Genomic DNA, 12,827 nt, shown 5'->3' with positions numbered 1-12,827 from the left:
TGCGATGGGACAAGAATACCCCTGCCGGCCAAACCCTCCCCTAACCTGGACGACGCTGGGCCAATTGTGCGCCGCCCCATGGGTCTCCCGGTCGCGGCCGGCTGCGACAGAGCCTGGACTCAAACCAGGATCTCTAGTGGCACAGCTAGCACTGCGATGCAGTGCCTTAGACCACTGCGCTACTCGGGAGGCCTGGATGGGCACTTCTAATGTAACTCTATGGCAGCACCCAAGGGGCTTGAATTTTCGAGCTCTCTCCGTAGAGTTTGCGGTGACGTAGTGTCCCCATGAGTGACAGAACACTGAGCCAATCAAGGCGCAACTAGAAAACATTACCAACCCCTACGCTCCATATTTTCCGTTGGCTGCCCCACCACCACAGAAAGCACTGAGCTAGGCTGAAACACCTGCATTTTGGAGCTGCCTTACTCAAGAAAGCAAAAAAGAGACCATGTTTGTATGCGGCTTTATTAACTCAATTATTATTATTTTAATTTTTTTGCTAAACAGTTGTGGAGCCCACATCATTTTCCCTCTCCTCTTTCGGCCGGTGAGGCGGTAGAGAAGCCTGCAGAACCTCTCCCTGAGGGGGGCGGTGCGGGCCACGAGCAAGGCCCAAAAGTGTCTCACTCCCCGGGTCAGAAAGCTCATAATGAGCTAGGTCATCGCAAGCACCAGCACCAGTGTAGATACTACCATGACCTGGTAGTATATGAGGAGCTGTAGGTCACGGGGGCGTTTGCCAAAGTCGTAGGAGAAAGCAGTTTAGGGACAGGGACAGCACGTCAAACTAATTGCCAAATGTATCCAAAGAGATGAATTATCTGAATTAATGAATACAATGAGGAGCAGGTTACAACATTCTGGAACACGTGATGTTATAATCAGATTCTTCTATTACATCATGTTGGGTCCATATCTTGTGTATGTTTGACAGTGAACAGTAAACCCAATTCACTTTTACAAAGCACAGCTAGCCAACTAGTAGTTTGACTTGTAATTTGTACTGCCTACTTTTGAAAGACGATTTCTTTAATCAAAATGGCACAGCTCTCCCAGAAGGGTGGGCTGTGCAACATGAAGATGTTATTGTTGGCTGTTATTTCCCTATGAATGTGTTGTTGGACAATGGTAACCGTGCTACCCTACCCCCTTCCTCCATCCCTTGCTTTTACTCATTCTTTCTCTTCCCCCTCTCTCCAGCTAAAGAGGAGCAGTGTGTTCCGGAGGTCTCTGGTAGAGCAGCCGCTGTAGGAAACTCTAGGTGAGTTACCCAACAGCCCCATTCTGTGTGTATGGAGAGCCTTCGCCAAGACCTACCGAATACCTTACTTCTGACCCCACAATCGGCCAAGCACTCCACCATTTATTTGTGTGTGGCATTTTCAATGTTTTTTTTTTTTTCAGCAGTTCCAAAATGTTCTACTGTCCTCATCTGTGTGATTTCTAGACTAAGCCATAGGCTCCTCTTAGAAGTGTGTACATGTTCAATAAAGCGGTGTGTTTGTTTCTATCGTAGTGTGGCGCAGCCATTTGACAGGACCACTGTGGAGAGAGTCCGAGCACATGACCTGACCAGCACTGCAGGTACGAACTACTGTACACACACACCGGTCACCCTGTTAGCTGCTAATGTACATTTTATAGTGCTTATGCTAATCACACACTACTATTACTAGTCATACACCAATCAAATGTTAATTGTACACTGCTAATTTACTGCTAATACTAGTCATACACCAATTGCCCGGTACCCTGCAAATGCAAATCACACACCGCTAATGCTAATCACATACCAATCACCCTGTACATTGCTAATGCTAATAATACACTGCTAACATACTAAAAACATGGCAGAGGTTTACAGCGCTAACCAAAATCACGCTGACACACAATGGAGTAAATGAAAAGTTGGAACACTTGCCTGTTTCTCTCGATAAAATGCTTGATATCCATTATTGCCTTACGAAATCTACCTTCAAATGGCGGACAGAGGAATTCTGCTTCAGATTGAACAGTAGCTGACTACTCCGTTCCGTTCTCTTCCCAGGTCTGACCCCTCCAGCTACCCCTCCTCACCAGATGTGGAAGCCCCTGGTCCCCGTTGCCCTCCTTGGGAAGAGCCGAGCCACTGAGGCCCCCAAACCATCGCCCTCCAAGGCCATCCAGATCGACGCACGGCCCCTACCCTCCAACAAGTTCCGGAGCAAGCCCCCCAGCCCCGCTATAACTCCCAACCCAGTATCTCTCACCCTGGCCTTCTCAGACCACGACTACTCCCTCCCTGAGAAGGAGCCCATGGCTATTGCAGGAGAGCCAGGCAAGCGCTGGAATGTCAAACAGCAAGCAGCCATCACCATCAAGACCATCGAGCCACTTAGCAGCAACACTACCAGGGCACCCCAGAGGATCCCTTCCCCCTCCCTCCAAACCCTCACAACTGCCCTGGGTACGAAGACCCAGCAGGCCCCACTAGTTCCCCAGCCCCTGGATGTAAGGACTGACAGGACTAGCTCTGTGCTGGAGACCCCTGATGCCTCTCCCACCAGGCTGAAGGACCAGGCTGGTCCCCTGGAGAGGAGTCTCAAGAAAGGGAGGTCATCCCGGGGCTACAATACTACCTTCTCCCCCAGGCCTAGCCCCAGCCCCAGGGAAGCAAAGCGAGGAAGGAAGAGTAAAAGGAGAATCCACTGTTCCTCCAGCCCTGGCTCTACTGGCTCAGAGTCAGACTCTCACTCCTCTTCTCCGTCTAGATCTCGCTCTCCACCCAGGAAGAGGTGAGATGCTCATCCCCTCTTTATTTCTGTCTTAAAAGCTATTTCCCCCCCCCCCCCGTCACTGGGCAAGGCGGTGTCCTCTAATGGCACTGAGTCTTATATCTGGCAGGGGGAGAGCGAATGTCCATATTCATCCCAGTCGTCTCTATTCAGTGAGGAAAAAGGCTGGTTCATGCTATGGGCACAGATGTATAATCTCCTGAGTGGCGCAGTGGTCTAAGGCACTGCATCGCAGTGCTAACTGTGCCACTAGAGATCCTGGTTCGAATCCAGGCTCTGTCGCAGCCGGCCGCGACCGGGAGACTCATGGGCGGCGCACAATTGGCCCAGCGTCGTCCAGGGTAGGGGAGGGAATGGCCGGCAGGGATGTAGCTCAGTTGATAGAGCATGGCGTTTGCAACGCCAGGGTTGTGGGTTCGATTCCCACGGGGGGCCAGTATAAAAAAATATATATATGTATTCACTAACTGTAAGTCGCTCTGGATAAGAGCGTCTGCTAAATGACTAAAATGTAAAATGTAAAAATATGTATAGTATTTGTATCTCAGTTGAGAATAATCTCTGTCCTCCCCCATCTGCTACCAATGTAGCAATCATCAAGGTGATGTCATTGGCTTAAACCAATATGACTAATGGCGATATCCAGTCTGTCCTAATCTGACATCACTGACAGATTCCCTTCTTCCATCCCTTCCCTCTCTCCTCCAGGTACAGGCCTCGTCACTCTGAGAGCAGCTCCAGTGCCTCGTCTTGCTCCTCCCGCTCCTCCTCTCCTTCCCTGGCCCACTTTCCGAGGCACCGGCGATATTCCTACTCCTCTTCCCGATCAGGATCCTGGAGTAGGTCCCGTTCCCGCTCTCCCCACAGACGGGCGTGGAGCAGAGGCAGCAGACAACGCAGGTAATTAAAGCACTTTCCTCATAAACATTTTTTCCATGGTATTGGTCAATTCTGACTTTTGAAATTAACCACAAATGCATGCATGCAGTGCAGTCAGATCAGTGCATGTCCTTCTGACTACTTTGGACAGGATAACATCACAGGATAAGGATTCAGACACTTTACTCAGTATTTTGTTGAAGCACCTTTGGCAGCGATTACAGCCTCACGTCTTCTTGGGTATGACGCTACAAGCTTGGCACACCTGTATTTGGGGAGTTTCTCCCATTCTTCTCTGCAGATCCTTAAGGTCTGTCAGGTTGGATGGGGAGCGTCACTGCACAGCTATTTTCAGGTCTCTCCAGAGATGTTAGATCTGGGCTCTGGCTGGGCCACTCAAGGACATTCAGAGACTTGTCAATGAAGCCACTCCTGCGTTGTCTTGGCTGTGTGCTTAGGGTCGTTGTCATGTTGGAAGGTGAACCTTCGTCCCAGTCTGAGGTCCTGAATGCTCTGGAGCAGATATACATCAAGGATCTCTCTGTACTTGGCTCTGTTCATCTTTCCCTTGATCCTGACTAGTGTCCCAGTCCCTGCCGCTGAAAAACATTGCCACCACCATGCTTCACCGTAGGGATGGTGCCAGGTATCCTCCAGACGTGAAGCTTGGCATTCAGGCCAATAAGTTCAATCTTGGTTTTGTCAGACTAGAGATTCTTGTTTCTCATGGTCTGAGAGTCCTTTAGGTGCCTTTTGGCAAACTCCAAGTGGGCTGTCATGAAGCCTTTTACTGAGCAGTGGCTTCCGCCTGGCCACTCTACCATAAAGGCCTGATTGGTGGAGTGCTGCAGAGATGGTGGTCCTTCTGGAAGGTTCTCCCATCTCCACAGAGGAACTCTGGAGCTCTGTCAGTGACCATCGGGTTCTTGGTGACCTCCCTGACCAAGGCCCTTCTCCCCTGATTGCTCAGTTTGGCCGGGCGGCCAGCTCTAGGAAGAGTCTTGGTGGTTCCAAACTTCTTCCATTCAAGAATGATTGAGGCCATGGTGTTCTTGGGGACCTTCAATGCTGCAGACATTTTTTTAGTACCCTTCCCCAGATCTGTGCCTCGACACAATCCTGTCTTGGAGCTCTACGGACAATTCCTTCGACCTCATGGCTTGGTTTTTGCTCTGACATGCACTGTCAACTGTGGGACCTTATATAGACAGGTTGTGTGCCTTTCCAAATCATGTCCAATCAATCAAATTTAGCACAGGTGGACTTCAATCAAGTTGTAGAAATATCTCAAGGATGAGCAATGGAAACAGGATGCACCGGAGCTCAATTTGAGTCTCATAGCAAAGGGTCTGAGTACTTTATTTCTGTTTTCTAGTTGTAATATATATATTTTTTGTCGTTATGGGGTATTGTGTGTAGATTTGAGATGTTTTATTTAATTAATTTTAGAATAAGGCTGTAAAGTAACAATGTGAAGTGGTCTGAATACTTTCCGAATGCACTGTAATTTAGCTTCATGGATACAGATGTTTTAATGATTTAACATTGACCACGTCTCTTATTCCGTTTCTTCCCACAGCCCCTCTTTCAGATCAGTCTACCGGCCTGAATCTAGAGAAAACATTGAGGTGGTGAAGAGACTCAAAGAGAAAGCTATCGTGAGTACATACTTTTCTATCAAAGTGAAGTTGGCGATTGTGCCCTTTTCAGGGATTCCTGCCGTCTGGGCCAAGTAGTAACCTCTATAAGAGGTGTCTGCTCTTCAGTGATGATGAGTTGGAACAGGACACAGTCTGTCTCTGGGGGTCACTGGGTCAAGGTCACGTTCTGTGTCTCTGGGTTCAGTTCCCCATAGCAGTGTGTTCTTTTCAGTTGATGACCGATGCATTTCTCTGAGAAGGGCCCCCCTTGAAATAAAGGGGGGGGAGAGTGTATGTTTTATTGAAGCCAATAGTTCCTTGAATGATACCGCGTGTGTTCTTGCGTGTGTGGTGCAGAAAATTAAGTGTCAGCTTACTAATGCCGTTCTCTCTCTCCCCTTAGGAGGAGCGTAGGGTTGTTTACGTAGGGCGAATCCGAGAGACAATGACTCGTAAAGAGCTGAAGGAACGCTTCTCTCTGTACGGAGAGATTGAGGAGTGCACTCTACATTTTAGAGGCCATGGGTAAGTACTCTCAAACACCGGTCATGTTTTGTTAAAATAACGAGTAATACCTAAAACCTGTTCAGTAGGCACGATATGGAAAACATTTTGAAACCAAAAACGATTGTATTGAAAAGTAAATCTTACCTAGGGCTGTTACGGTGACCATATTACCTCCACACCGGCAGTCACGAGTCATGATTACAGTCAAATTCTACGTGACCGTTGAGTCACGGTAATGAGGCTTCTCCAAAACTGCGCTCTAATGCTGCTGTTGGCAATTAGCAGCCTACCAAACTTGCTAACTGCCAGTCGCTAATGGCCTTGTACTCAATATTTATTGTCCCTCTAATCACACTGACATCAATGCAAATGCAATGGAAAATCAAATCAAACATATTCATGAGAGCCCTGGCATTGAGTTTGAGCGGAATAGGATCACCTGTTGTGTAGCGAGAGCCAGCTCCTCATAGCTGGTTGATGCATGCAATTAAATAAGTGGTCCTATAAGCTCTATTAAATAGAGGATCCCATTAGCTTTCTATAGGCTAGGCCTACTATATTTATTTCTCAACTTTCCTAATGTTGATAATATTAAGCACAACCAGAGTAGCCTACCTTGCTGGCATAAAAATTAACCGCGGCAAAATGTCCTCCATTCGCTATTCAAGTGCATACGGATGACATGTCTTTGTTTTGCCCCTGTTCCGACAGGTGCATAATGGCCCATTCTAAATCAAATGGAATTTCACACATAATATTGAGTATATGTAAAGATTAAATTGAATAGTCTGATGGGTGAGAATATTATCACTTGTGAATTATGCCCAGTAAGGCAAACTGCTCAATCATTTTTTTAAACGACTTTTTAAAACGAAAGTTGCATCATGTAGCCTAGCCCATAGGCCTATGTTTTGATAAGGTTTGTATCACAACTAAAGTGGCCAAATAACTCTAAGCGTGGCCTGTAGGCCTAGGACCTCTAGAACAGGGTTTGAGAGCCCATAGCTTACAGAGCCCAGGGAAGTGTGTTCTTATAAGTCATTGCGCAATTGCGTGTGAAAAGTGTTTTGACTGCTCACTATTTAAGAGGATCCCAGCTTTCTCGTCCTGCTATATTTATTGCTAAATTCTTAAAATTAAGCACATTAATCCGCTTTACGACCGGTGAAGCCTACTTGGCATATTAAAAACATAACAGCACATATTCGCTATTCGAGTGCAGGCTACAGATGACTTTTTTTGTGGGCCATTCTAAATAAGAAATAATCACACACATATTAGTAGGTTATAAGTAAAGATTAAATTGAGAATAGTCTGATGGGTGAGAATATTATCAAGTGCTTGTCAAATTGCGAATGAGACTGATGAAGCGTGTGCAGCCTGCACAAGAAACAGAGCAGAGCGCATGCGTTTTTAATGAGACTTTTTTAAAATCATCATTGGTAGCGTCATGCAGCCTTAGAATGTATTAGAAATCAAAACACATAGCCTAAGGTTTGTATCACAACTAAAGTACCATAGATAATTATAAATTAAGCATATAGGAGATTCTGTTTCAAACACAGAATAGCGGCATGTGCGCACTCCCATGGAAATCATTTGGGGAAAAATATCCTTGTTGTATTCTTCTTACTATAAAATAATGTCACGGGAATTATAAGCAAATCTTGTCAGCTAAATAAACTAGTGTAGCCCACAGCCACATGACATAGCAAGAGTAGAGCCTAACATAAGGACGACTCAGAATATGCTATTCTGTTCTTATAAAATGGGCTACATTTTCTTCATGTTTCTTTAAACCTGCCTAAAATGAAAAATGGATTTATTGTGATGGTGTAGGCTATATTTAATGGTTTTATTGGAGGAAATTTTTTTTATTTGTACCAAAGGTCCGCATTAGTGGCTTGTAGGCTATGCGTGGAAGCCTGGATATGCTAAACGTGTTTATGTTAATTAACGGTAAATTACCGTAAGACCAGCAGTTATTTGCATGACGGTTACCGGCTGACGAAATTGAATGTCCGCCACAGCCCTAGTCTTACCACCTCCATCGCTAAACATTTTGTTAGCCGGTAACCTGGTTTTGTGCTTACTGAAAACAACTTGAAGACACATGTTCTTCCCATACCCAGATCTAACACCTGGGCTTTACATTTACTACAGCAACAACCAGGCTTGTTTATAAGTGGGGCCCCTTGGCTAAACCACCAGGTGGCTCTTTTAAGAATTCACACCTCAACACCATCTAGTAGTGTTCATGTCACCAAACAGAATAAAACCGACCAACAGCGAGGGACTACCTTTGTATTTTAAAATGTCTTCCATTTTGTGCCATAATGAATCAACCCTCTTGACTCCTGCATGTTTAACATTTGCTATTCAATCTCTGTGACAGGGATAACTATGGGTTTGTGACCTACTACGATACGAAGGATGCGTTCACGGCCATCGAGAACGGCGGCAAGCTCCGTAAGCCTGACGAACTCCCCTTTGACCTCTGCTTTGGAGGAAGGAGACAGTTCTGCAAGACGAGCTACGCTGATCTAGGTAAGACAGGGTTTATGGAAATAATTTGTATAAATAATGAATGGCATTTTTTGGTTGTCAACACTGGTACTAGTTGTCAGTATTAAGATACAATTATCATATTTTTATATTATTGGACTGTCAACTTTCTTGGTATACATCTACATCTGATTGCAGTGATGCAAGGATAGCTAGCAATGGTTCCCTAAAAAATCCCGCAGGTGATGCTAATTAGGGTTGGACAGTATCCAGATTTCCATACTTGCCGTTCCTGTACCATACCAGGGTATACGGTATTACTGGCAGTGCAAACAAGGGCCGCTACTTATTTAGCAAAAAATGCTAACAAAGTACTAGCGAATTCCCATAGCGGATGCTAGCTAAATGCGAACAAACTAGTTGCAAGGACAGACCACCAAGCTCAAAGTTGTATAACTATCTCAAAAGGGTACTCACACTTTGATTCTCTACTCTAACCAAGAAGCTTGATCTTGCAAGCTATAGGTGGCTAGCTAGCACGTTAGCAAACCAAATGCATAGCTGGAGCTCTGGGCCCGGTTTCCCAAAAGCGTCTTAAGGCTAAGTTCGTTAGAACCTTTGTAGGAGCATGCTTAATCTCTGAGCTGTTTCCCAAAACCATCATTTATAAAGTTGCACTTAAACTTATATACCAGCTACCTCAGACCACTCATAGAACAGCTAAGTGCGTCAATAGATCCGTTTTTTTCTACACATCTCCGCTAAAAATATAATCAAGATGTTTATCTGTCTCTTTTACCGCTGATAACTTCACAACGAAGTTGACTACAAATATGAAGTTGCCAATGTCTTTGCAGTTGTTACAAACAAGGAGGGATGGGGGTTTGAAATAATTTCACTATTTGAATAGTATCATTCATTTTTGTCATATCCGGATATTCGAAATGCAGTGCATTCAAAAAGTATTCAAACCACTTGACTTTTTCCATATTTTGTTGGTACAGCCTAAATTAAATATAGATTCAATTTAGATTTTGTGGCACTGGCCAACACACAATACCCCATAAAATCAAAGTGGAATTATGTTTTTAGACATTTTTACAAGTTAAATTAAAGCTGAAATATCTTGAGTCAAGTATTCAACCCCTTTGTTATGGCAAGCCTAAATAAGTTCAGGAGTAAAAATGTGCTTAAGTTTTATGGACTCACTGTGTGCAATAATTGTGTTTAACATGATTTTGGAATGATTACCTAATCTCTGTACCCCACACATACAATTATCTGTAAAGTCTCTCAGTCGAGCAGTGAATTTCAAACACAGATTGATCCACAAAGACCAGGGAGGTTTTCCAATGCCTCGCAAAGAAGAGCACCTATTTGTAGATGGGTAAAAATAAAACAGACATTGAATATCCATTTGAGCATGGTGAAGTTATTAATTACACTTTGGATGGTCTATCAATAAACCTAGTCACTACGAAGATACAGGCGTCCTTCCTAACTCAGTTGCCGGAGAGGAAAGAAACCGCTTGGGGATTTCACCATGAGGCCAATGGTGACTTTAAAGCAGTTAGAGTTTAATGGCTGTGATAGAACTGAGGATGGATCAACAATATTGTAGTTACTCCACAATACTAACCTAAATGACAGAGTGAAAAGAAGGAAGCCTGTACAGAATAAAAATTGTTCCAAAAAAGAAAACTGCAAGAAAATGTGGCAAAATGAACTTCATGTCCTGAATACAAAGCGTTATGTTTGGGGCAAATCCAGACACTGGGAGACAAATTCACAGTTCGGCAGGACAATAACCTAAAACACAAGGTCAAATCTACACTGGAGTTGCTTACCAAGACGACATTGAATGTTCCTGAGTGGCTTAGTTACAGTTTTGACTTAAATCGGTTTGTAAATCTATGGCAAGTCTTGAAAATGGCTGTCTACCAATGATCAACAACCAACTTGTCAGAGCTTGAAGAATTGTTTAATTAATGTGCACATATTGTACAATTCAGGTGTGCAAAGCTCTTAGACTTGCCCAGAAAGACTAACCGCTGTAATCACTGCCAAAGGTGGTTCAGGGGTGTGAATACTTATGCATTTCATTTTCAAAATTTTCTATAAATGTTTTCACTTTGTCATTATGGGATATTGTGTGTAGATGGTTAAGAATTTATTTATTTTTTAATCAATTTTAAATTCAGGCTGTAACGCAACAAAATGTGGAATAAGTCCAGGTGTATGAATACTTTCTGAAGGAACTTTTTAATATGTTTAACTTGAGCAATGCTGCACTCTTATTGCTGCAGATGGGCTGGTTTGTAATGTATGAGATGGGAGTGATCAGATGTCGGATGAGAGAGATGCCAAGGCAACTCCGTTACAGCCAAGACTAGCTAACTTGTAGCGGCCACAATGTTATCATATAACAGTTACTGTCTTGAATGGAGTAGCCTAGAGAAGCTAGCTTTTGGGCTAAGCTTGAGGCCCCATGCTGCGCTTCCTCCCCAACCCCATTCAGATAAAACAGAAGCCTACCTAATGGTTGCTTGTTGTAGCCTACTACTTCTCATTTCGCTAACTTTTAATTCCGAAATGTTATTTCATCTTGCATTACATTGCATTAGTGAACCATCACTCCACTTGCTACACATTGAGCCTCTTTGCCGCTTTCGCTTTTTGATTGTCCAACATAAACAACAAGCTACACGTGAAGTCTACCGGTCGGCTACCGGTATTTTTATGGGCCGCATTTCAAATTAATAATTTGAAATGTCATGGGATATTCGTGTATGCAACATTTTTATAAAGCCTTTTCAGTGTTAAAATAGGCCTTTTTTTTTCTTCTCACAAATGACTACTCGCAAGTATTCGAATACTAACGTCCGTTCGGATATTCAAATAACCTTGCACATCCCTACAAACAAGTGAAGGATAAAAAGATGCTTCAAATTAAAACTGAAATGACTGCATTACGCATGTTATGTCTTCGGCCGTTTTGTAGGAAAGATGTATCATTAAAACACTCGTAACCCTAAGTTCCATCGCTATCAGGAAGCCGGGCCCAGAGCTGGAGAAAATGTATTTGACACATTTTAGAGAGTTAAGATATTTAGCTGGCAAACATTAGTTTTGAATTTCAAGCGTAACCTGATCACCTCTTGCACTGCTCAATAGTTGATCGTCATGTCAAGAAACTTAGATCGCTTCGTGTGCTCTTTGTTAACAAACATACCATGTGACTTGCTCAAATGAATACTGGCTTAAAATAAATAAATTATGGCATAGAAATTCATAGTGGGTATTTCAAAATACCCCGGTATACAGTATACCGCCTAATACTAATGTTCTTTCTCTTTTCCCTCCTCCAGATTCTAACCGCGAGTATGACCCATCGCCCGTGACTGGCAAGTTTGATGCCCTTGACTTTGACACTTTACTGAAGCAGGCCCAGAAGAGGTAACAGAGGTCAGCCCACTGGGGGCACCATGCTAAGACTAACCTCAGAGCCGTCGGCAGGCTCCTCCCACCTTCATCGCTGGCTTCGCCTTGACCGAGGGGTGGATCACAACGAACGGTTGATACGTTAGCCAGCTAACATTTTTATAAACATGCAGATATAGATATTTTCTGGTTCATAGAAAAGCTACAGTTTTAAAGCTGCAATCAGAAAAACTATGAAGTAATAGAACCTTACATTTTGGGTTAAGGCATTGTACGAAGCTAATAAGGCATAGTTATATTCAAGAGTCAAATGTAATCGATGTCATTGATTGAAGCAATATCATATCTGAATCATCATTAATCAAACTGTTGAATTGAGGAAGTCTGCTGTTTTTAATATGGGTTGTTTAAGTGTGAAATAATTTATGCCATGTTCATTTCAAGCCTGTATCTTAATGAACTCTGAAATTTTATTTCTGAATGTTTCCACATGTTAGCTGGCTAACACATTTTCCTGCTTTGTGATATACAGTGCATTCGGACACCTTGACTTTTTCCACATTTTGTTACGTTACAGCCTTATTCTAAAAGTGATTCGATTTGTTTTTCCCCCTCAATCTACACACAATACCCCATAATGACAAAGCAAAAACAGGTTTTTGAAAATTCTGAAAATGTATTAAAAATTAAAAAACGGATCACCTTTACATAAGTATTCAGACCCTTTACTCAGTACTTTGTTGAAGCCCATTGGCAGCGATTACAGCCTCGAGTCTTCATGGGTATGACTCTACAAGCTTGGCACACCTTTATTTGGGGAGTTTCTCCCATTCTTCTCTGCAGATCCGGACTCTGGCTGGACATTCAGAGACTTGTCCCGAAGCCACTCCTCCGTTGTCTTGGCTGTGTGCTTAGGGTCGTTGTCCTGTTGGAAGGTGAACCTTCGCCCCGGTCCTGAGCAGGTTTTCATCAAGGATCTCTCTGTACTTTGCTCCGTTCATCTTTCCCTCAATCCTGACTAGTCTCCCAGTACCTACCACTGAAAGACATCCCCACAGCATGATGCTGCCACCACCAT

At 43.7% G+C, this 12,827-nt stretch overlaps 1 protein-coding gene across 1 annotated transcript in view; it reads left to right on the top strand.

Moving 5' to 3' along the window:
* Nucleotides 1-12,346, top strand: part of pprc1 (PPARG related coactivator 1) — a 55,073-nt gene extending 42,727 nt beyond the window's left edge. Inside the window, exons 7-14 of the mRNA XM_041879024.2 lie at nucleotides 1,204-1,264; nucleotides 1,520-1,587; nucleotides 2,051-2,777; nucleotides 3,486-3,677; nucleotides 5,236-5,314; nucleotides 5,700-5,821; nucleotides 8,199-8,350; nucleotides 11,677-12,346. Of these exons, the coding sequence (XP_041734958.2) occupies nucleotides 1,204-1,264; nucleotides 1,520-1,587; nucleotides 2,051-2,777; nucleotides 3,486-3,677; nucleotides 5,236-5,314; nucleotides 5,700-5,821; nucleotides 8,199-8,350; nucleotides 11,677-11,768 (1,493 nt within the window). The 3' untranslated portion in view covers nucleotides 11,769-12,346. The remainder of the gene's footprint in view (nucleotides 1-1,203; nucleotides 1,265-1,519; nucleotides 1,588-2,050; nucleotides 2,778-3,485; nucleotides 3,678-5,235; nucleotides 5,315-5,699; nucleotides 5,822-8,198; nucleotides 8,351-11,676) is intronic.
* Nucleotides 12,347-12,827: the final 481 nt, after the last annotated feature.

This window comes from Coregonus clupeaformis, chromosome 1, assembly GCF_020615455.1.
Source record: "Coregonus clupeaformis isolate EN_2021a chromosome 1, ASM2061545v1, whole genome shotgun sequence".
NCBI classification, from domain to species: Eukaryota; Metazoa; Chordata; class Actinopteri; order Salmoniformes; family Salmonidae; genus Coregonus; species Coregonus clupeaformis.
Note: the sequence above shows the minus strand (reverse complement) of the source record. Positions and strands in the feature narration are given on the sequence as shown.